Here is a 25,935-nt window from a genome sequence, read left to right as displayed (position 1 = left end):
ATTCCCTGTACAATTTATGAAGAAATACAGGTTTGCTGACTTATGCGCAGTGCACCTTCACTTCCATTGTGGTATACCTCTTGGTGTGAACATTACCTAAAAATAAAGACACCAGTAATCTGATTGGCCAGGAGGTGCATTTGCAATTTTTCAACTTGTGTAGTTCATAATCAACTAATTTTGACAATAAAAATAATATTTTTTCATAAAAAAAGTTTATTAAAAAACAAGTTCAAAGTTCATAAATATTTAGCAATAAACTTTACACAATATAACCCTTGTAGAGGTATTCATAACCATGATAAATCTGTTGTAATCCTCTCCAGTACACAAAAAATTTGTAAAGACTGTAGCACCAAAACTGTTGTCCAGTTTTTTTTCAGCATCGCTATATGCACTTTCTGATTTATTCATAAATTCTGACATGTAATGTAAAATAGCCTATTATCATCATGATAATTATTATTATGAATTGATGTGATACAATGAATTGATGTTGTACCTTTACAGTGACAAGTTACATATTGTTATTTGTAAGGAAGTGAGTTTACTTTTTCATTATAGAAAATGAAGAAAAAGAAGCACATTAATAATATAATATACATTGCCAGTGTAGTCAAGAAATCAATGCTAGCACCAGAGGGCTATCCAGTTTTACAGTGGATTGAATGAAGTCAGTTTTATAATATGGTTGAGTTTTACAGCAGGTGATAAAACCAGCCGTGCTGACATTCCCTTTTAAGCACTTGAATCCAGCTGTCGGAAGTGCTCCGTAATGACAACTTGGAAGGGAACACTGACTAGTAAAACAAAACTGCTCTCTTCAGCCACAACCTCCATTCAAGACAAGTGCAGCAAGATCAGAAAATTAAAATTTGTTCTGCATCATTTTCCCGCAAGTCTCTGAAATGACAAGTTCCCATGTGCTGTTCAGTACGAATTAGCAGTTCTTGAAGAATCAAGTGACTTGGAAACCTTTGTACAATATCGCATGTCTTAAAATATTGCTTCGCACCTACGCCAATACTTTATTGGTAGAAAACACATCAAATATACATTTTCTGTCCGAGGTCTGTGGATGTAGGCACAATACTGACAGCACTTGTAGTTAGCACCCTTGATAAACCTTCAAATCTTGGTTGTGTCCAGTATTCCTTATAGCCTTTTTAATCTTATAGTTTTGATGTGGTGCAAGATCTGCAACATTGCTTGCCATAGAATCTATGACCACATACTCCATGTTGGGGTACCAAATGACACCAATTATAATAATCTTTGCAGAACACATCTGTGAATAGAGCAGAAAGTTTGTAAAGTTTTTAAATATGTGCAAATTTACTATTGTATAGACAAACATTGTATTTGAAGTGTCAGAGTAGATGCAAGAATAGGTCTCTTAAAGGGGTTTTCTGGTCTATAACCACTTTTACTACTAAGTGGGTTGTCCCATCCTACACTCAACAGCCAATGTGATCAATCATGAATCCTATAAAAACAGGACCTAAGATCCCAGTGTGAACCAACAGTTAAAGGTGTTGGCCCTATCGCTTTTCTCAAAAGTACTGGAAACAGAAGTTATTCATTAATATATTGTTATTAAGAGATCAGCACCAATGTCCTCATTTGTAAAGCACCATCCCATTGCTGTTGATGGAGGGATACGTCTATCAGTGCCCTGCACTGAAAAACACAATGCATGGAACTGCACATGTGCTAGAGGCAAGAAGCTGCTGATGGATGTGTTGGGTTACATTTGGTCTCCATCAGCAGTAATGCTTTGGATGGGAGTACTGTACTGTGAAGAAGATTTTTCATTGCCACTTTGCTGCTACTGTAAATCCCTAAATATAATCTCATCCACATAGTCCAGAAAAAATGTTAAAATAATTGTAAACATGCTGCTTTTGCTGGCAATTAAGCCAAACATTCCATGCCAAATCTGCAATGAAGTTTTCAATTGCAAATTATGTCCCATTTGCATGTTGCCGTATTGTGATTAACAGACACCACATACCTTTTTTTTCAGGAGGACAAAATTCAGTGTTGCATGCCTGTGATGCTGTAGGTTTTTGACTGGCAAGGCAACTGTAAGAAGGACGCCCATGACCAAGACACTGGACTGTACGTTGCTGAATCCCTCCTCCACAACTTACTGAGCACTGAAAGAGATAAAATACTTCAATCAAACAAGTGAAAGAGGTGAATCGCCTGTCATCTAGGATTCTCATCAGTTTTGCAATTACACCATTATTATAATAACAACTATTTTGCAGGGTAAATAGTAGCCTGATGTCATTTTATAAGCAATTTAAATAACATGAGAGTGTTAAGAAATTGCTGTTTATGTTATGTCCACCAGTTATAATAATGACCCAGTTTTTCTCAAATTATAAGTAAGATATAACAGTCATTTTTAGCAGCTATGGTGTTATTCACAGGATAGGAGATAACTGTTAGTTTTGGTGGGGGACCCACCAATCATGAGAACAGGAGCTCCATATACCCAGAAATGAATGTAGCAGCTGGTCAAGCATGTGCCAAGCTCCTCCAAGCATTCTTGGCTATTTGTCAGCCCCATAGTCCCAGTGGTCAGACCCCCACCAATCTAATAGTTATCCTCTATCTGGTGGATAGGGGAGAACTTACTATAACTGGGATACCATTTAAATTGCATTAATGAAACACATTGTGACTTGGTACCATATGACAAAAGTACCTCAAATATTTCATTCAGAACCTCCATTTGTCTTGAGGACCAATGTGTTACTGTATCAACTAGCTTTACATGTTGGAACATCTAACTAGCTGAACATATTGTATGTGGAAATTCAAACTATCCAGCAGTTCTGCTCCAGTCATGACAAATGAAGTAAGCCTTGTCACCACTGCTCAGATCTCGCTCTCCTAACAAATGGCCTGTATAAAATTACAGGCAATATTCATAGAAACTATTTCTTTCATTAAACACAACACCAAACTTAGCAGATGGACAGCTGTTAAAAAAGCATCATGAGCTCAGAGAAAGCTTATTCCCAAATTATGATGAGCTGTACATATGATCCTGCCATTAGTCACCTTTATGCTACAAGAGTAAAAAGACATCATTACTGAGTTTTGGACAACATTTTCACTAATTTTGGACAATGGATAACCATTTTTGCAGATTTTTTAAGCCGATTAGCATTAGAGATGGCCAGTTCACAGTGTTTGCCAGCGAACACATGTGATCTGCCATCTTAACTGACAAGTCCAGTGAGGCACAGGTAAGTCCTTACCTGTTGCCGAGCCGGTCTGAAATGAAATGCGGTCTCCGGGAGCAGGCCGTTCCAAGAATGTTCTCGGAACGGCCTGCACCCGGAGACTGCATTTTATTTCAGACCGGCTCGCGCACCGGCACAGGTAAGGACTTACCTGTGCCTCGACGGACTTGTCAGTTAAGATGGTAGATCGCATGTGTTCGCTGGCGAACACTGCGAACTGGCCATCACTGATTAGCATCAGCTATGTAGTTAATATCTTATGTTTTATGTTTAGTGTGTATATTGTGCCAATTACTATATTACAGTAGGTTTCATTAAAAAGGTATTACTATCTGTTCATGTATGGCATATTCACAGCATAAGCCATAAATGTCTGATAGGTGCAGGCCCAATTTTGGGAACAGGGCTCATTTTGAGGTCCCTGTAAATGGAGAGGTGGCCGCACATGCTTGTTTTTCCATATTCAGTTCTATTGGAGTTCTGGACAAGTAATTGCTATCAAGTTGACTTTGTGATAAAATCTTCACATATACAACAACACATGATATTACCTGAGACCATGGAGAGGAGTACCATGCTCCTCGAGAATGAATAATCACAGGCTGGAGTGGGTATCTTGGACATTCAGGCTGTTGACAGGCTTTTTCGATCTCTACATTTGGTTTCTCCAGGTGTAAGCATTTTTTTGCAGATATTTCTCTAGTTTTTCCTGAGACATACTTTTCTATACATTGTAATGTTCTTTTCTGAAAGCCTATGCCACATGTAACTGAGCACTAAATAAAATATACATGTGTTATATTCACTGAAATCTTTAAGTAATACAATCACGTACAAAACACAAACATTCCCTTGTAAAGCATTTATGACATATCTTCAAATGGCATAAGGACAGTGGTCTCCCCTCATCCTTACCTGCTGTTGAAAAGCAGCTGCCAGAGAGAAAATTATGTCCCCCAGACTGAACAAATGAAGATTGTGTCCCTAACCTCCCTGTCTCTGAGGCTAACTGACAAATGTTATGATGTTGATGCAGAAACGGCATGCCCTTCTTCCTCAAGCATTAAAGGGAACCTGTCATCAGCTATATGCTGACCTCACTGGGGGCAGCATAAAATAGTGACAGAAATGCTCATTTCAGCGACGTGTCACTCATAAGCTAAAAGTAAGTGTTTGCTGAGAACCAGCATCATAATCATTGGAGCACAGGCCTTGAAAAGAGTCAGATCTACCTAAGAAGAGTCATGGTTATACATAATCTCCTGCTCTCCTGCCCATCTGCTGCTGATTGGCAGTTCTCTCCTAGAGAGAAAGGGAGAAAACTAGATAGAAGACAGTCAGTCATCAGCAGGTGGGCAGGAGAGCAGGAATATATGAATAACCATGACTCTTCTCAGGTAGATTAGATTTTTACCCATGCCCAGTATGCAAAGATTGTGATGTTAGTTTTCGGCAACGACTTACTTTTAACCTTAAAATGGCAGACCGCTGAAATCAACTTACCTGTCTGTACTTTATACTGCCGTTGCTTCAGCATATAGTATATGACCGATTCCCTTTAAACTTAATGTACAATAATAATGAATTAATTGTTATCATTAAAAATATTGGCAGGGGACATATACTTCATTTGTGTCAAGTGAAATTTATGTCATGGGGGTCATGACCTTCTCTTGATCCAGAGTGGCTGTGCTTTCATGTAGCTCTTAATGGCCCCCTATAATGTCTATGCAACAATCTGCCAATTATTGAACACGCATGGCATATTTTAATGGAAAAATCCACTACCTCCTGCTATGAGATCACTGTCTCATTACAGTAAACTACACTGTGGCACAGACTTCACACTATCTCTGTGCAGTATGGTATTTTCTTCTACACTGGGACATCCCAATCCTGCTTCCCCCCATCACACACACACTCAAGTGTTTTCCTGCCTTTCTCTCTGGTGCTGGTCAGATGGTTCTTCTCAGTCGAACTGCAGCCTGCTGTGTGACACCCTCAATACAATAAGAGACAACCCCAGGATCAACAGTCTGTGTGCTATGGAGCTTAGACTGTGTTCACACCTGACAGAATATTTCATCTGCAGATATGGTTGAGAATTCTTAAATATTTTTCTTTGGAATTTTAACTAGTAGAACATTCTAGGGATTTGTAAAGCCCCACTTGTATTGCATTATATTTGTTTCAGATTTTCAGTGTGGAAAGTGCCCCAGAAATATACTATGGTAGACACTGACTACACAGGAGTCTGTTAGAGGTATAATCCAATATTTAACCACAATATATATGGTACCCACAGGGCTCCCCTTGCTGATGCACACCACCAATTTTCGTATTTTTTACTTTATAAGACGCAGAGCTTCTTCTAATTGCAATACTGGTGAGCTCTGATCTGAGGTGTGTTATGTGGGTCTGATCTGAATTCTGATATGGGGTCTTATCTGAGGATCTGATATTGGGTCTGATCTGAAGATCTTATATGCGGTCTGATATGGGGTCTGATCTGAAGATCGTATTTGAGGTCTGATATGGAGGTCTGATGTGACTTTGTGTGGTCATCTAATAACCCTTATCTCTAAACTACTAAGAGGTCATAAACACTTATTTAAAGGGAACCTGTCATGTGGATATTTGATTATAATCTAACTAATTATATACAATCATTAACTACTAAAAAGTATCTTAGATGTATTCACTTACTGGTGTGACAGATGGTTACCACATAATATATACACAAAGATGCTGCCAGCTAATGAGCTGATTCGAGTCCAGTCTGATGTCATTGAGTCCAGCGTATATTTAAGTTAGAGCTATAGCCACTCCCCTGCCCACCTGCTGCTGATTCATATGGAAAAAAAAATGTCATTCAGCAGCAGGTAGGCGGGGAGAGTCAGGAGCTCATGAATATTCAGGACTCATCATTATCAGCTGGAGCTTTTCAATACAAGATATTGGCAGATTGACTGGGTCAATTAAAGAAAGTGACCCAGCATTTTGCTAGGAGAATCAGTCAATTATTTATGTTGCCCTTAGTTAGGACACCATAAAACTGGTGACAGGTTCCCCAAGCCATATTCTTATCAGTAAGATAAGAACTGAGCTAGAATTAGTGTTTATTAGGTCAGAGAGCTCCCTAGATGATGGAAAAGCATGCAGCATGTCCACTCTGTACAGAAAAAAGAAAGCCATATTTTTAATAAAGAGTAATAAAAAAATGTATTAATGAGTACAATGCAATAATAAAGTATTTTAAATACTGTAAGTATTTTCATTTTTTAATTCCTGGAGAACCCCTTTAACAACACAGTCTTACCTTTGTCCAGTTTGTCACCAACCATTGCAGTTCCTTGGACTTGCAGCGTTTAACAAGACAGTTCTCTTGCATTTTGGGCTTGAACTCAGAGGTGCAGGCTGAGTCATGAAGAATCTGAGCTCGAAGAGAAGGGTTAGTACTCTTGCAAACCACTGATCGTTTTCTCCAGCCTTTGCCACAGGTTCGGGAGCACTAGTAACATAATAACTATACATCAATCGGTTTTATCATTTATAGTCTATACTCAAGTACAGAGAAGAGAGACCAGTAAAGTCATGACAAAATAGCTAAACATAAGCAAGCTATGTGACTTTTCATGGTCCTATTCTGCTCTGTAAACACAATACCTCCTTGCCTTATTTGGCCTCCAAAAAAAATATGAATTATATAAGTACATACATTTACTTAATCAGTTAAAACTGTAGTATGTTACTTTTGTCAATGACAATAAATGAGTCCAAATTTACAGATGATGTACATAACTACAAACATTATAAAACTGCATACTGTAAGTATGTTACTTTTGTCAATGACAATAAATGAGTCCAAATTTACAGATGATGTACATAGCAACTACAAACATTATAAAACTGCATACTGTAAGTAGAGTGGGCAGATGTGTTTCTCGGCTCAGAATCAAAATCTTTGACTGGGCCCCAATTTATTATATGACATGTTTAATACTAGTCTCCCCTTAGGTGGCTGTCAGAGTGATGCCCCCCTTATGACACAAAGGCCTGGATGTGACTGCAACCTCTGCACCACCTATAGTGATGCTTATGTGAGCCTGTAATGTGTATCCTTTCTTATAAGGAAAAAGTCTGGTACCGTGTTAGCCAATAGAAAAATAGTTTAGTGCTCTCATTAAGAGAAACAAAATAAGAGTATTGCAGGTTTGATACCTTTTAATGGCTAACAAAAATAGAAGTAATGATGTTACATAGCGAGCTTTCGAGACATCACCAGTCTCTTCATCAGGCGTACTACAAGAATATATGAAGAAACAGCAATATATATACAATAGGAACAGAGGCATGGGGGGAATGAATGGACATTTGAAAAAAGAAAAACAGAACAACATATTAAAGATCTTGAGAAGGAGTCCTTAATTATCTTACAGATAAGGGGTGTGAAAGTTTTATGGTCTCTAAATTGATGTTCTCTCAGAGACCTGGTGTCCCGACTATGTCTATAGAAGACTCTTTAGATCTTGTAGTGTGTCATAAATCCCGGGGACAAATTCAGTCCAGTATTCAAGCAGTGTTATAAATTTGTATTCCCAAATTCTTCTCGCTTTTTGGGATTTGAAGTTACCTTTTAATATGAGAACTTTCATGTGTTCAACATCGTGTCCTGGGCTACAGAAATGCTTAGCCACAGGAAAGTGTAGCTTCTTCTCTTTAATCGTGTAATCCTATTACTTCTATTTTTGTTAGCCATTAAAAGTTATCAAACCTGCAATACTCTTATTTTGTTTCTCTTAATGAGAGCACTAAACTCCTTTCTTATATACATGTTCATTTTTTATTAAAGAGGTTTTACAATATTTACCAATATCCAGTAAAATTGGTGGGGTTCTGTCTCCCAACACCTCCAGCGATCAGCTGAAGGGCCTATGGCACAGCCAGGCACAAGCAGAACTCCATACACTTTTTAGTAGTTGTTCCTGGGACTGCAGTTTTCTGAGGCTCAGTCCCATTCAAGTGATTGGGGCTGACCTGCTATACAGCAACTACTAAATGTATAGAACTGTGACTGGTAAACAATAAAAGGCATACACAGTGGCCCCTTAAATTAGCTGATTAGTAGGGGTGCCAGGTGACCCTCCAAGACCTGATATTGGTGGCCAATCCAAAGATAGTACCATTAAGATCAAAGTCCTACAAGACCTCTTTTAAATCTCTTGGTATTTTCCATATGACCAATGATTTACTCAGATTACTGGTATGTGCTGTATTTTAATGCATTCAGTTTTGTGCATTCTGTTACTACAAACAGTATAAACAGATTCAGCGACATGCACAGGCTGAATGTTTTGTGCTAAAGACAAGACTGAAACCTGGGGACAGGCCTTCCTGATCTCACAACACAGGACCCAATCCTTGTCTCTTATAATACTGCCCCAGCACAGAGCTATAGTATGCCAATGCGGTGCTGGCTTTACTGTAGTTTCTACTAGGCTAAGGCTAGTTTCACACTAGCGTTCGGCTATCCGCTCGTGAGCTCCGTTTGAAGGGGCTCACGAGCGGACCCGAACGCTTCCGTCCAGCCCTGATGCAGTCTGAATGGATGCGGATCCGCTCAGACTGCATCAGTCTGGCGGCGTTCAGCCTCCGCTCCGCTCAGCAGGCGGACACCTGAACGCTGCTTGCAGCCGTGCGGAGGCCGTGCGGAGGCGTGCGGATCCGTCCAGACTTACAATGTAAGTCAATGGGGACGGATCCGTTTGAAGATGCCACAATATGGCTCAATCTTCAAGCGGATCCGTCCCCCATTGACTTTCAATGTAAAAGTCTGGACGGATCCGATCGAATGCTAGTGTTAAAGTAGCCTAAGACTTGGGTATTTCATTGTGTAGATAAACATATCGAAAATAAATAAAATAACACATTCAATGAAACAGCTACAAAACAAAATAGGATCAGAAAAAAGTTACTACCTCTGACCAAGGTCCAATACTCCATGCTGGTGGACAGCTCTGTGTGTTACATGTTTGCCGGTGGGCAGGAGGTGCTGTGGAACACAGTTTGTTTGCCACAATTTCCATTTTGTAGTTTGCTTTCTGCTTACAGTGAATTTGTCGGAACTGTTCACCACTCCCGCATGTCTGACTGCATGTTGTCCAATTTCCCACAGACCAACTGGAAAAAATTATAAAAAGAAACAAAATAAAGAACATATAACAAATATGGAACATGTAAAAAAAAAAAAAATAACACTATTTAGCCTTTATGCAAGCCCAGTCTGAACATGGCAAATGTTTTTAATCCTTATAGCAGGGGTACTCCGCCTGTGGTCTACATGAGGCCCTTGATACCATTCTATGTGGCCCCCAGCTATCTGGTTACAGACATGTCTGTCTGTGTCTAGTGGCTATTCACATGTATATTTGATGTGTTCTTCCATTAAATGGGATTGCTCATGTTCACTCTGCCACACCTCACCACGTGGCCAGACCTGCAGATGGAAGCATATTAACCTGCTTCCCGCCACTGGGTTCCAGCTCTTTAAAGGGAACCTGTCACCGGGTTTTAAAAAAACGATTTGATACATATGCAAATTAACCTGAGATGAGTCCTGTCCCTGAGATGAGTCTCAGGTTAATTTGCATATGTATCAAATTGTTTTTTTGACACAATAAAAACACACAGAGCTATGGGGACTGGGTATTGCGGATGTGCTAGCGGCCATCTAGCAACCCATGTCCTCAGCTCTATACACAAAATCCCGGTGACAGGTTCCCTTTAAGTCCCCCACGGTGGCTACCTTGTTCCAGTCCCAGCTCATCAAAATCCTGGTTGAAGTGGATCATGTGGCCACAACAGCCAGTGACTGACTGCAGCGGTAACATATGCTCCATGTGTCACGTCATTGGGTCACTTGACACAAGGGGAACATGTGTGTACATGTAGATTTCTTATATGTGTAACATACACGTATCTTACCAACAGGATTAGGTGCACTTAAAAGTGATGTGCAGAATAGGTGAAGCCAGATCAGATGGCATGTGTCATTAAATAAGTATGCATACACGGCAAAGGTGAAGGAATGAAACAAAAATTGCATTACATGTGGTAGTACTCCTGATCAGTACATCCACAACCGACTAAATCCTGACTTCATGCAGTCTGAAAGAGGGAGTAACCCAATATTAGGTACTAGGAACATGGTAGAAATTAATATATGTATGCATATACAACATTGAAGTGTTTATCATAAACTTTAGGCAAGAAAACGTGGAGGGCACAATAATTATTCATCTTGCTATATAAATTGGCAGGCCACAATACTTAAGTGAATAAAAACCTGATTGTAGGAAATGATGTGCTATTGAAAAGATTGTGCCAAGTTTTGTGGGTATAAATTATGAAGTATTGACATTATAATACCTCTACTGTTTTCATTTTATTGTTCGATGTTGCCTAGTAGACCCTAGCTATTATTACCTCCAACTAAAGGTAAAGTGATTTCATTGTCAACTTGGGATTATGTTTCCATGTGTGGATGACTCATGTGTTGCTGCTGTTGATGGGAATGGAGGCTGTGACTCCATTAACTATGGTCTATAAGGTCATCAAAGTTATGATGACGGCACGTATTGCACACCTGTTGCTCCCTAAACAAAAGGAAAAGAGACTGCAGGTTTTTAGCAATTATGTAGTCTCAACACTGTGAAAGAAAAAAAAAGAATGATAATATGTTTGCAAAGTACTGTATATTAGTTACAAGTGGGGCAGCTGCCAGAGTTTCTACTACTGCTATAAATCAAACATATCTGTTTTTGCACAACATTGGCCAGGAAAACTGGAAATTACTGCTTGTACATGCTTGGGTGAAGTGATTCCACAAAGTATTTTTTCCTTATGTTGTAATAAGAAAGAAGTGAGTGTTAAATCACAGAGATTTATACTATTAAACCATTTGTTGCTAACCACTAGTACTTACGCACAGATTTTTAGGTAATATTGTTAACTGCTCCATGGTCTAAACTCTATTTAATGGATATTTGTGGTAGATAAAGTTTTGTGGTATAAGAATCAGTATAACTTGTGTTTTATTCATATAAATCCAAGCTCTTTTCTCATGAGAAGTCCATTGGGTGGTCAAGCTCAAAGATTGACAACCTTGTCTGTATTACTGTGCATACAGACATGGCTGGGATTTAAATTAATAAAATACATTTTTATAAAATACAATCAAATACATTTTTTATCGTTTTATCATCAATTACACAAATTCCTACTGGAAAATTACCATAAAGGAATAAACAGTAAAATAATAAAATAAACATAAGAACAGAAAAGGTTACCACACATGAAAAGATCATGTAAATGTGGACATTCATATTCAGTAAATAATAAAAAGCAATCTGCAAAACATATACTTTACTATGTTAGGATGAAAAGTATTTAGACTTTGACCAGACATCCAAACAACCCCATGGAGCCCCTGGAGGATTTATGACTAAGATAAGACTTCTTCATATGTGAATGTGGTATTGACTCTTTGTGTGATTTCTATAGCTTGTGGAATCTCCGCATTCTTCCATTTTTTGTGATGGCTAGCAACAAATGTCCTGTTACTACTCTGCTATTCTGAGACACTTTGTCAATATAATAATAAGGCTAGTAATGGGGGAACGAACCAAGGTATAGCCTATCAGTTACAAAGTGTCACTGCAATTTAGAACAAATCCAAAACTAGGGGACTACACCTCACTTGTCTGCAGGATTGAAATTGGTTAATGGTCTTCCCCTGTGCCAAGGGAACTCGAATGGCCTAAGAATCAAAGACTCAGACAAGGTTGCTGTGTAACAGATTCTGTACAAGGTGTAGCCTGTCTTTTATTAACTTTAGCCTGAGTGGGTGTACGTTCACCCCCCCCCCCCCACCCTACTAATTTTAATATAACCAATTAAAAGCATTTATTGAAGTAACCAATCAGAAGCATAATGGAAAAATACATCTAGGCATTACGTATAAACACAATTCAAAATACTGCAAAAGTCCCTTTCCTATACTTCATAATGTCTCAATACTTGAGTGGCTCCCTATTTGCAGTACCAAAGTTCCTTATAAATGGCAGTTGCAAAATAGATTTAAAGAAAACACACACTATATAACTTAATTCAAAGGTATATGAAGGAAGTAGACAAAATAGATGCTGCTTAAAGGGAACCTGTCACCTGGATTTGGGGTATAGAGCTGAGGACATGGGCTGCTAGATCGCCCCTAGCACATCTGCAATACCCAGTCCCCATAGCTCTGTGTGCTTTTATTGTGTAAAAAAAAACGATTTAATACATATGTAAATTAACCTGAGATGAGTCCTGTCCCTGACTCATCTCATGTACAGGACTCATATCAGGTTCATTTGCATATCAATCAAAACTGTTTTTTAACACAATAAAGGCACACAGAGCTATGGGGACTGGGTATTGCGGATGTGACAGGTTCCCTTTAAGGCCGAATGCACATGGCTGTTGTTCACGGCCGTGAGCGGTCCGTGGAACCACGGCCTGGATTCCTGCTGAGAGCAGGAGCGCATGTCGTCATTGGTTGCTTTGACGCCGTGCACTCCTTGCTGCCGCCACAGTACAGTAATACACTGGTATAGATCATACCAGTGTATTACTGTATCGCGGCGGCAGCGGGGAGCGCACGGCATCATAGCAACTAATTTGCGCTCCTGCTCTCAGCAGGAATCCAGCCCGTGTGCATTCGGCCTAACAAAGATATTATATTAGCAAAACAGACATTTAGACATAAAGACTTAAAATGGAGAACAGATAACAATTAAGTACAATTAGCACAATTCATGTTCATTAACCACTGAATTTTTTTCACAGAAGCAGTCTGCAACAAAATTATCCGCCACAGTTAGTTTAATGAGGGACAGGGCCAAAAAATTAGAAACAAAGTGCCTTAACCTTTACAGTTTTTCCAACAGAGATGTGAAACCCCGAGAAACATGGAGCACAATCTATCAGGCATGTAGTAACATCATAGAGTGGTTTTCATCAGGGACTTATAATGAGTGGTACATCTCAAATATTTTGCTGCAAATCGTTGGGCCGTCAACCATTGAGCTACAGAGAAGGTTTGACCAAGTTCCATTTCTAGGTTGAAATGGAGTGTTCCCCAGTATAATATAGATAGGTCTAAGGGAGGAGCATGGGGCTGAAGGTATGGACCAGTTCTCTAGCAGGTCTTGATTAATATCTGCTACCAGTGGCAATTCTGATTGGAGCATGTGTCTCATTTTTAAATACTTGTAAAAATCCCTTTTAGGGATTTCAAATGCTTTATGGTCATGAAAATATTGAAATGTGTGAATTCAGGTATCCACCATAAGCTGTGACACCTTTACAAGGCCCAGAACCCTCCAGGAACCTAAATACAGATCAGGAACAATGAGACCCAAGATCTGAATAGGAGATCAATGAACCTTAGATCGTGAGCCCCATTGGGGACAGTTGCGGTGTGGAATATAGTAGTGCTATATAAGTGCATTAAATAAATAAATGATGGGAACTGAAGATACTTGTGTCAGCTTATGGAATTTCTTCCAATTTATGAAGCATTGGTGAGATATGAGTAAAAGAATGAAGGGGCTACTGGCAATAGAGAGGTAAGTAGGTGTGATTAGAAGATAGCAGAAGGGGATACTATCGAGTCTATATGCACCCAATGTTTGGTAGTATTACTATCCCACCATTCAATTGTTGTATCTCATTCACCAAGTAGTAGTCACTTAGACCCCAATATGCTTTATGTTTATGCAGCAATGTTCTTGCTACTCTAGGTTTTCTTTTGCACCAAACAAATCCGGTAAGTATCTTGGAAGAGCTAAGAAAGAGCGACCAAAGAACAGGGATAGGAAGCATCCTAAATAAGTAGAGAAGTTTAGGGAGGACAATCATTTGGAAAGCTGCAATATGACACACCCAAGATAGTTCACTTTGGGTCATGGAGGTTAAATCCGATTTTAGCCCATCTAAGAAAGGAATGTGGTTAGTTTTTTACATATCAAATGAGTAAGTTGGATATCTAGATAGTTGATTTGGAGGGATTGCCAATCTAAGGAAAACATGGTCTTTAATCGATGAGAGAGGTAGAAATGTTTAGTGGTAGGATCTGGGATTTTGTCTCATTTAGCTTCTAATAAGAATGTACCAAAGGATTCAATAAGTGATATTTTGCGATTATGGTCCCCTGTGGTGTGTGCTAACAATTCTATGAACAATACAAAAATAAGGGGGAAAAGGGGGCAACCCTGACTCATTCTATTTGTTAAGCTGAGGGAACCAGACGGGTGCCATTTATCAATGCTCGGATGGAGGGATTAGAGAATAATGCTTTTATGGCTGTCGAGATCGACCCATGAAATCCCATGTGGGCAAGAAAAGAGAAGGCGAATAACCAGTTTGCTCGGTCGAACATCTTCTTGGCATCTAGTCACCATTCACCAACACAGCTGAAAGAGTTTTCTTCTCTATACAGTCTAAGATATCAATTATCCTTCTTGAGTTTAATGAGTCTGACATGCCATTATGAAAACTGTAAAAAGGTATATGTCGCACTAGAGTAATCAGGGAACAACGTGAGGTGCACCCACTAACAGATCACCGAATCTGAAAGGGGTTGTAGTAATGAATAAATAGCAGTGGGGCACTCTCTAAAGCAATGGGAGCAGTGGGTATTGGTACATATTTTTTTTATTTTATTAATGATATATCTAAAATACGTTATTCACAGTTAATAGTTTGAATAATTCCCAATAATAATTTCATATATGTATATAGTAGCATAAATGGTTAAAATGTGCATACTAAAGCGACATTCTATATAAATAAAAGGTAAAATACACGTAATAGTCCATCAATAAAAACTTCACCTCCAAAAATATTAAAAGGATTTTAAAGCTCTGGATATCCACAAATCGAGTTCAGTTAATGTTAATAACACTTGGACTCCAATTTCAGGTCTCGATTAATAATAGCTATACACAGAGCGGCGTCCCGCTCCATAGCCTGAGACAGCGGCGTCCTGCTTAATTTTCGTAGACAATTCGATTTTACAGTAGACCGTTTGATCTTACCCGGAGGATTTTTCAACCAAGTTTCCTACCCTTGTCTCGGTGCACCTTCTGTATATCTCAGTTCTCCGGTCCCAAGGGCTGTTGTTTTCCGAAAGGATCCCACATCACGTAGATTCGCTGAAGGTATGGTTCCCTTATCCAGCAGAGACCTCCTGCAGCTGGCGTTCTCAGGATCGTTAAAGCGATAAATTGTCCTCCTCCTAGATCGATCGAGGATCAAAGTCTGTACTCCAAACATGGGGGTTTGTTACCAAATGCGTTTCGGGATTAAAGCGGTTGAGCCACTGATGAAGGGGTCAACCTCTTTAACCCCGAAACGCATTTGGTAACGGACCCCCCTGTTTGGAGTACAGACTTAGATCCTCGATCGATCTGGAAGGAGGACAATTTATCACTTTAACGATCCTGAGAACGCCAGCTGCAGGAGGTCTCTGCTGGATAAGGGAACCATACCTTCAGCGAACCTACGTGGACTTCCGGCAGTGGCGTGGGATCCTTTCTGAAAACAACAGCCCTCGGGACTGGAGCACCGACATATACAGAAGGGTAGGAGACTTGGTCGAAAAATCCTCCGGGTAAAGATCGAACTGTCTACTGTAAGATCGAATTGTCTACGAAAATTAAGCAATCGGTTTTCAAAAATTACAGCGGGACACCGCTCTGTGTATAGCTATTATTAATCGAGACCTGAAATTGGAGTCCAAGTGTTATTAACATTAACTGAACTCGATTTGTGGATATCCAGAGCTCCAATTTGGTTAAGCTAGATTTCATCAAGTTAAAACCCATATGTACACCTTTTCATGGTTGTGTTATTGCTGTGTTTACATGCTGAAGTACAATGCTGAGGGGGCGTGTAACAACAAAGCCTGAGCTCTGCCTCATGAATATTTCTGGGTGTGAACAACCTGACCTTTCCTTCACCCTGCTCTGCACTTTGCAAAAAAAATAAAAAATACACACTTGTCATGTGGATGGACGGATCCCTCTGTCAGTCTTTTTCACAGTATTCCCGGTTTGTGCATGCGCAGACCGGAAGGACGGATCCCTCCTTCAGTTGTTTTGCAATGCCGGATCCGCAAGGCAGCTCCGTTGTCGGAGCTGCGTGCCTGCTGGATCCGCCGATCAGGCTACTTCCACACTTGCGTTCGGGGTTCCGCTTGTGGGTTCCGTTTGAAGGATATCACAAGCGGCCCCGAACGGATCCGTAGAGCCCCAATGCATTCTGAGTGGATGCGGATCCGCTCAGAATGCATCAGGATGGCTCCGCTTGGCCTCCGTTCCGCTCAGCAGGCGGACATCCAAACGCAGCTTGCAGCGTTCGGGTGTCTGCCTGGCTGTGCGGAGCCAAACGGATCCGTCCAGACTTACAATGTAAGTCAATGGGGACGGATCCGTTTGAAGTTGACACAATGGTGCAATTTCAAACGGATCCGTCCCCCATTGACTTTCAATGTAAAGTCTGGACGGATCCGTCTGACTAACTTTTACACTTTCTTTCTGAACTATAATGCAAACGTTCTGAACGGATCCCAACGTTTGCATTATAGGAGCGGATCCGTCTGTGCAGACATCAGACGGATCCGCTCCGAACGCAAGTGTGAATGTAGCCTCAGTGTGACAACTGACAACATTTGTAGACGGATGCAGGTGCGGATCCGTCTAGAAATGCATTGCAATAACGGATCCGCCTATCCGCTTGTCATGTGGATGGACGGATCCCTCTGTCAGTCTTTTTCACAGTATTCCCGGTTTGTGCATGCGCAGACCGGAAGGATGGATCCGTCTATCTGCTTGCCATGTGGATGGATGGATCCCTCTGGCAGTCTTTTTCACAGTTTTCATGGTCTGCTCATGCGCAGACCGGAAGGACGGATCCGTCCTTCAGTTGTTTTGCAACGCCGGATCCGCAAGGCAGCTCTGTCGTCAGAGCTGCGTGCCTGCTGGATCCGCCGATCAGTGTGACAACGGACAGCATTTGTAGACGGATCCAGGTGCGGATCCGTCTAGAAATGAATTGCAATAACGGATCCGTCCAGCGGCACGGGCAAATAGCGGCAGGGCAGATCCGACAGGGTCGGATACGTCCTGCCGCTAGTGTGAAAATATCATTAGCATTATCTGTATCTAAGCAATATCTATATTATTCAAATATATATTCAATATGGATATTGCTTAGATAAATATATATATTGGTGACAGATAAGGATTTTATATAGCTGAATAATGATGATGATGATGGGCAATAATTTATTTATATTTCCCAGGGGGTGTTCAATGTGTACTAGTGGGGGGGGGGGGGGGGGGGGGGGCAGGGCTGTAATAACGATCCCCAGATGCAGAGGGGAACGTTTACAAACTGCAACCTCTAGCCCCAGTGAATGCAGGAGGGAATAACATACCCTGCTGCTGGAGAAGAGATCACCTCGGCTCTGGTATGTACTGCACATGAGCGATCGCATACCAGAGCCGAGGCAGTGAGAAGAGCTGGAGGGGGGGAGGGCACCAGAGGCTCTGACGTTTCGTTTACAGAGCCTGGACACTCCCTCAAGCAGGGAAAAGGCTCTAAACAAAATGTCATCAGCAGAGCAGGCTTGCTGACGTCGGGGGTCACATGACCCAGAACTGAACTGGCCAAATAGTGATAGATAGGTGATGAAAGTGATTTTAAGAATCATTCACTGGTCTACAATAAAAGCAATTAGAATAGATTTATTTAAGTCGGATAACCCCTTTAACTGTGAATAACGTATTTTAGATATATCATTAATAAAAAATAAAAAATTATGTACCAATACCCACTGCTCCCATTGCTTTAGAGCAGGAATACTCAACTGGCGGACCGCGGTCCAAATACGGACCGTGGACACCAGCTGTCCGGACCCCTGCCACCCCTTCCATTGGAAGCAGCACTTTAGGCTTCCTAATCTGACAGTGTGCCGGAAAGAGCTTGGGCACAAGCTCCTCCCCATGCAGGCGCCGGATGGAAGGGGAGGAGCGTGCCTAAAGAGACAGGTTCCACCACATGCAGGTAACTTGTCTCTCTCAGCACTTTCACATCGGTGCCTGCACGTGGAGGAAGCAGTCTCTCTCAGTGGCTCAGTCCCTTCTCTCCTGCAGCAGCGGCACGTAAGGGAGCTTCAAGCTCCAAAGGACACTTACCTGCTGCTGGAGAAGAGGCTGGACATCACCACTACCACCAATGGAATAAAGTCCACATTTTGGGAGGAAGGGAGGGGGCTGAGGGGTACAGACAAGCAGGAACACGTCACTGACTGCAGGAAAGGACTCCAGTGTCAGTGGCCTGTTCCCACGTTGCCTGTGCCTCTCTCTGTAATGGTTAAATAAAGATAAGGCTCCATTCACACCATGGTATTTTTGTTTCACATCCAATCCCCATTATTGGTGGATTGGCTGCGGACCCCTTCATTTCAGTGGGGCCGCAAAAGATGTAGAGAGCACACTGTGTACTGTCTGCATCTTTTGTGGCCCCATTGAAATGAAGGGGTCTGCATCTAATCCACCAATAATGGAAGTTGGATGTGGAACAAAAATACATATCTGTTCTGTGGCTAGGGTTGCCACCCGGCCAGTATCTCACCGACAAGGCCGATATTTTAGTGGCCCTGCCAGTGCAGGTAATTTCTTTATACCCACAATTTTTCTGTATGGACTGTTACTAATGAGCGCTTCCATTGCAGAGAACTCATTAGTACAGCCTTTACCTCCACCACCACTTATGTTAATAAGAAAAAAAATAACTTACCTACCTCCTTCATTTGTTCGCATAGTAGGGAACGCGCCGACTGGAAGCTCAGGACAGGAGCTCCGAGACGTCATCACACTGGAGCGTAGGTCCCGTCCTCAGCTTCCAGTCAACAGTTCACACTGTTCACCGCAGTGCCATCAAATGGAGGAGGTAAGTTTTTTTTTTTTTTGCAAAAGCAGAGATGGGGGCATTATTCTTACCAGGGGCACTAACAGGGGCATTATTCTTATTGGGAGCACTAATGGGGGCATTATTGTTACTGGGGGGAACTAATGGGGGCATTATTCTTACTGGGGGCACTAATCGGGGGGTTATTCTTATTGGGGGCACTAATGGGGCATTATTCTTATTGGGGGCACTAATGGGGGCATTATTCTTTCTGGGGGCACTAATGGGGGCATTATTCTTGCTGGAGGCACTAATGGGGGCATTATTCTTACTGGGGGAACTAATGGGGGCATTATTCTTACATGGGGCACTAATGGAGGCATTATTTTCACCGGGGGCACTAATGGGGGCATTATTCTTACTGGGGGCACAAATCGGGCCATTATTCTTACTGGGGGCACTAATGGGGGCATTATTTTCACTGGGGGCACTAATGGGGGAATTATTCTTACCGGGGGCACTAATGGGGGCATTATTCTTACTGGGGGCACAAATCGGGCCATTATTCTTACTGGGGGCACTAATGGGGGCATTATTCTTATTGGGGGCATTATTCTTGCTGGGGGCATTATTGGGGGAATTATTCTTACTGTGGGCACTAATGGGGGCATTATTCTTACCGGGGGCACTAAAGGGGGCATTATTCTTACTGGGGCACTAATGGGGGAGTTATTCTTACTTGGGGCACTAATGGGGGCATTATTCTTACTGGGGCACTAATGGGGGCATTATTCTTATTGGGGGCACTAATGGGGGCATTATTCTTGCTGGGGGCATTATTCTTACTGTGGGCACTAATGGTGGCATTATTCTTACTGGGGGCACTAATGGGGGAGTTATTCTTGGGGCACTAATGGGGGCATTATTCTTACTGGGGCACTAATGGGGGCATTATTCTTACTGGGGCACTAATGGGGGCATTATTCTTATTGGGGGCACTAATGGGGGCATTATTCTTGCTGGGGGCATTATTCTTACTGTGGGCACTAATGGTGGCATTATTCTTACTGGGGGCACTAATGGGGGAGTTATTCTTGGGGCACTAATGGGGGCATTATTCTTACTGGGGCACTAATGGGGGCATTATTCTTACTGGGGCACTAATGGGGGCATTATTCTTATTGGGGGCACTAATGGGGGCATTATTCTTGCTGGGGGCATTATTCTTACTGTGGGCACTAATGGTGGCATTATTCTTACTGGGGGCACTAATGGGGGAGTTATTCTTGGGGCACTAATGGGGGCATTATTCTTACTGGGGCACTAATGGGGGCATTATTCTTACTGTGGGCACTAATGGGGGCATTATTCTTACCGGGGGCACTAAAGGGGGCATTATTCTTACTGGGGGCACTAATGGGGGCATTATTCTTACTTGGGGCACTAATGGGGGTATTATTATTACTGTGGGCACTAATGGGGGCGTTCATCTTTACTGTTGGCATTCAGCTCGGACCTTCACCTGACTGCAGACCCAGGTATGTGGACCTTTAATATAACTAGTTGAGTACCCCTGCTTTAGAGAGTGCCCCACTGTTATTTATCCATTATGAAAATGGTTTAATCAGGGGAAATCAAGAGTGGGATGATGCTAACCGGGGGGCTATGACGTTAGCATATATTTTTACTTGTTAAGCAGCGAGAGAGCGTTGAAATTTTGGGGTTACAGCTAAAGGTTTATCAAATTTTGGGAAAAGTTCCAACGGACATAGGTTTTTTGTAATGTGGTAAGCAAATGCAGGGGTAGAATGTCTTAAAACTGCTTATAATATATATTAGAGTGTACATCAGGAACTGGGGATTTATTGAAAGGAAGTGACCTAATGGCTATATACATTTCTTATGAAGTTAAAGGTTTATTTACAAATTCTAAATGAGATTCCAAAAGGGTGGGCAATTGAAGACAGCTTACAAAACTGTTGTTTTTGTTTTTGTTAGGGTGGATAGAAGGATTATCCAAGTTGTAAAGAGAAGAATAAAAGGCTATAAACTCATTCGCTATTTTCAGGGGGTCATATAAATTAGATCGAGAAGTCTGGACTTTTAAAAATGGAATCTTGGATATAATTAGTCATCTTTTGAGTCTATAAGATAGCAGCTTTCCAGCCTTGTTATCCTGAGAATAACATTGGGTTCTAATCCTTTCTAGTCCATTCTCATATCTACTGTACATAGTAAGCATTTCTTAAGCTATAAGCAGAGAGATCTCAATTGGGGGTTTGTGGGATGGAGAAATAGAACATTTATTTAGAAGCTCCAAGGAGAAAATGCAGGACATAATGTCAGAGAATCTCTTTTCCCTGTCTCTCTTAGCTTTATGTCCTCAGACTCTACCATCATCAATGCAAGATCTTGGTGAAAAACGAATGCAACACTGGATGGAAATAAATCTTGTGACATTGCAGAGGCTTATCGAAACAATGCCACAGCGAATGCATGCTATAATCAAAGCTAAAGGCGGAAATATTAGAGTGTGCGATTTTTTTGGGGGTGGAGACTTTTTTTGGGACAGGCAGTGTATGATACATATCTTCATATGTTAATAAATCGCTCAGGGGTATGGGTCTTGATGCAGAAGAGAAAGTGGTGTCTAATGAGGGATCGACTTATTGAAATACCAGAGCCTGGCACATGTCCCTGTTTGACCTCAGCCACCCATTTAGAAATTTTCTTAACAAAGGAGAGTTGGCGCCTGTTAGGAGCATAAACTGCCACAAGAGTATATACCACATTGTTAAAGGACCCCACTACTATAATAAATCTGGCATTAGGGTCTATACTTATATTGATCAGTGTAAAGACAACTGTGTTTTTGATGCCCAGCAAAATACTTAGTTGTTTTTTAGGGTAATGGGACTGGAACACATGAGGAAAGTGGTGACTGACAATACAGGCATCACCATTTAATAGATTTGTTTTCAAGTTTCTCACTTCTCTCCATAAATGTGAATGCTCATATGGTTTGTTAAGGTCCTTTACATTGAAGGAGGCAAATTTAATGACCATGGTTGTAAGAAGGTATGTGATGAGTACTGCAGAATTGTATATGTAGCGACATAAAATACCATAGGGATGTGAAAAGTGCAGAGCCCAGGATCAGAGCCCATGTTCTGAAAAGCCTCAACACATGTATAATCACGTGAATGTGGTAAGAAGACATAGGGATAACCATCTAAACAACAAATACAGTCAAGTCCAAAATCAGCAGAACAGAAAGCTGACTACCGAGCATGGGGCAATCATTCACAGTTTAAAACATTGATGAGCATAAGGGCACATAGCACAGGATAACAGCCAGTTGACAAGTTAAGTCTTGGTTTTGCACATAGAGGCACAACCTGCCATTCTTAAGTCAGACGTATTTCAGGAAGTGAGATGTTCCAGGAGTGGATTATATGCTCACCTTCTTCCAGAGAGGCAATGGAGTGAAGAGATACATTGTGATGGAGTAGGATCTTGTTGGGAACCCCCAACAATAGGGTATAACATGGTCACGTAGAGCTGAAGTGAGTCCGCAGATAGGTCTTCAAACAACTACACCTCTTTATATGCCTTTTTTTCCTTGCACTGGCCGACATGGCTTCTTTGGTGTGGAAAAAATGGAACTAGGCCAGGACATCTCTGAGTGCAGTCGGGGTAAAAATCTTTGGAAGTGCCACTCTGTGAATGCTATCAATCAAGAGGTTCCGTTCAGAAACAGATGGAAGCAGACGTTTCATCATAGCTTGTAGATAGGAAGGGAAATCCTGAGGTTCAGGATGATCCCCTGAAAGAAAGCTACCCCTTACAGCTTGCTCCAAAAATATTCCCCTGACTCTACTAAACACTGATGCCGAATAGGCTTTTGTTGCACGAGTTAAAGTAAACAGTACCCTTTTGGATCCCTTCACCACCTCTAGTGGGCAGACAGGGATGTCCCCTTCCCTCCTCTCTTTTTATTATGGTTATGGAAACCCTCATACAACAAACGATGCAACACTGGCAGATCCAGGGGGGGGGGGGGCATCTAATGGGGGCCCTATATACTGGCACATTATGGGGGGCACTATGGATAAGGGGGAAAAAAGAGCACTATGGGGGCATTATGAAGGGACATTTAACACTGGCACCCATTTTGGTGCCACTATGGGGAAGGGGGGAGAGAAGCATTATGGGGGCATCTATGTGGGGCAGTCTATGGGGGCATTTTATACTGCCACATTATGAAGGGAATTATGGGGATGGGAGGAGCACTATGGGGGCATCTTCTGGGGGGCACTATATAGGATGGGGAGGAGCACTATGGGGCCATCTTCTGGGGGCACTATATAGGAGTATTTTATACTGGCACAAATTATAGGGGTACTATGGGCACCTTAGCTCAACTGGGGGCACTAAGTGCTTTTGTAGTGGCACACAGTATGGGTCATTGGATCACATGAGGGCACTCTGGGGACATTGACTCTACTGGGGGCACTAAGAGGAGTTTTGTTTTTACTGCCACACAACGGAGCATTTTTGGTACTGGCGCACATTATACAGGGGCTTTATTACAACTGGGGGACTATGGGAGCATTATTACTTCTGGGACACAATTACTGTTGGGGGCACTGTAGGAGAACTATTATTACAGAGTGCACTCTGGCACAGAATTATCACTATTGTTGGGATTTTGGGGAGCACCATTACTGTGGGGGTGTCCTGGCACAGTATCAGCTTAGCACAGTTATTTTTGGGGGACATTATGGTTACACTATTAGTGTCAGGGGCACTGTTTGCTGGGTGCAGTTATTTTTTTTACAGCATTGTGTTCCAATAATTATTGAAGGGGGCGCTGTGTGTAACTTTGTATTTTCATTTTTTTTTCCAGTTTCTACAGTATAGTTTTGGGGGGCCCAGCGTCTCAGTTTTGGGAGTGCATGATGGGATGCTGAGAAGGTGGGAGGAAAAGTAGGAAACTAAGATGTCTGTCTGTCTGTCAAACTCTGTAGAGATGGCTGAAAGAAATCATCATGGAGGTCTGGTCTGAATGGAGAAGATGAAGAAAGAGAACATCTACATCAAAGGAAACGTCACTGGATGTAAGAGGTATGGGCGTGATATATGGGTCGGGCTGTGTGTGCGTGTGGCTTGAGGGTGGGCGGGGACACAGGGGCCCCATAATCTCCTATTGCCCGGGGAAGTGCCCCTCCCGAGACCAGGCTCTGGATCCGCCACTGCACTGCAACCATGCTCCGGGTTCTCTGTGAATAAAGAACTTGTTTTTTCTTCTACACTTTCTCCCTTAGCATCAGCTTGTGATATTCCTCACCTGCTAGATGCACACTTCTCGGATCCCATTGGCCTGTGAGGTGACCTTTTGATACAAAAATATATTACCTTCACCAATATAAGACCTTCCTTCACCTGCACAATGGTCTGCCTATTACAATTACAAACCTCTTAATAGCGTACATATACTGTAGCTCATTTAGACCAAATGTGCAAGGCCTACCTAGTCAAATATCCTACTTCAAGAGGCCTTTACATCGCTCACACTTCTACTAAAACCAAAACTGAAACTTCCCAATCTATTAGCAAAGCATCCTACTTGATCTCCTGGGGAAAGGACTTGAATATTACCCTATTGGATAAAGAGGTTTCATTTGTTTTGTCTCATTTGCAAGATTTTTAAAAATAGCATTAAAATTGGAAAAACCCTCCCAAAAATTTCACTTTTTTATGTTTTATATGTGTGTCTGCAGTAAATCTTGTTGGCGCACAACTCGGGAACACTATTTTATTTTTAACCCTGTAGTGCCCTACAGAATGACTGCAATATGCTCACTACTTGGGAAGATATCACTGTTAGAAATCGGAATACTGTGAATACAGCTGAAAGTGAAAGTAAAAGCAGGTTTTTCCTGCGATTATTCCTAACTCGATTTCTTGGACTAATGCTGTCATTTTGATGTTGTATGAAAGCTGCTACAATTCAGGAGATATCAACAGCTAAAGCAAGCGAGCTAAGCTTGGGCAGAACACTTAGGTGGTTAAAGGGTTTTCCAAGACTTTTATACTGATCAGCTATCCTCTGTGGTTGGTATCGCAACTTAGCACCATTTGGGAGAAATTTCATTTTTATAGAATAAAACTGCTCATTTAAGTGAAACATGTGCCCATAAATGGAAAAACTAGAGGCATTTATTATTTTGGTAATATCTCTTAATTTTAAGAGAAGTCTTACTGTGCAGTACATACACTCACCTAAAGAATTATTAAGAACACCATACTAATATGGTGTTGGACCCCCTTTTGCCTTCAGAACTGCCTTAATTCTACGTGGCATTGATTCAACAAGGTGCTGATAGCATTCTTTAGAAATGTTGGCCCATATTGATTGGATAGCATCTTGCAGTTGATGGAGATTTGAGGGATGCACATCCAGGGCACGAAGCTCCCATTCCACCACATCCCAAAGATGCTCTATTGGGTTGAGATCTGGTGACTGTCGGGGCCATTTTAGTACAGTGAACTCATTGTCATGTTCAAGAAACCAATTTGAAATGATTCGAGCTTTGTGACATGGTGCATTATCTTGCTGGAAGTAGCCAACAGAGGATGGGTACATGGTGGTCAT

General features: G+C 41.6%; 1 protein-coding gene across 1 annotated transcript in view; it reads right to left on the bottom strand.

Annotated features, from left to right (window-relative positions):
- Nucleotides 1-503: 503 nt before the first annotated feature.
- Nucleotides 504-25,935, bottom strand: part of ADAMTS16 (ADAM metallopeptidase with thrombospondin type 1 motif 16) — a 366,708-nt gene continuing 341,276 nt past the window's right edge. The window contains exons 17-21 of the mRNA XM_044295482.1: nt 9,239-9,440; nt 6,580-6,771; nt 3,812-4,036; nt 2,015-2,159; nt 504-1,288 (exon numbers count right to left, since the gene is read on the bottom strand). Coding sequence (XP_044151417.1) covers nt 1,173-1,288; nt 2,015-2,159; nt 3,812-4,036; nt 6,580-6,771; nt 9,239-9,440 — 880 coding nt within the window. The 3' untranslated portion in view covers nt 504-1,172. The remainder of the gene's footprint in view (nt 1,289-2,014; nt 2,160-3,811; nt 4,037-6,579; nt 6,772-9,238; nt 9,441-25,935) is intronic.

The sequence above is a fragment of the Bufo gargarizans genome, chromosome 5 (assembly GCF_014858855.1).
Source record: "Bufo gargarizans isolate SCDJY-AF-19 chromosome 5, ASM1485885v1, whole genome shotgun sequence".
NCBI lineage: Eukaryota > Metazoa > Chordata > Amphibia > Anura > Bufonidae > Bufo > Bufo gargarizans.
This window is presented reverse-complemented; position numbering and strand designations above follow the sequence as displayed.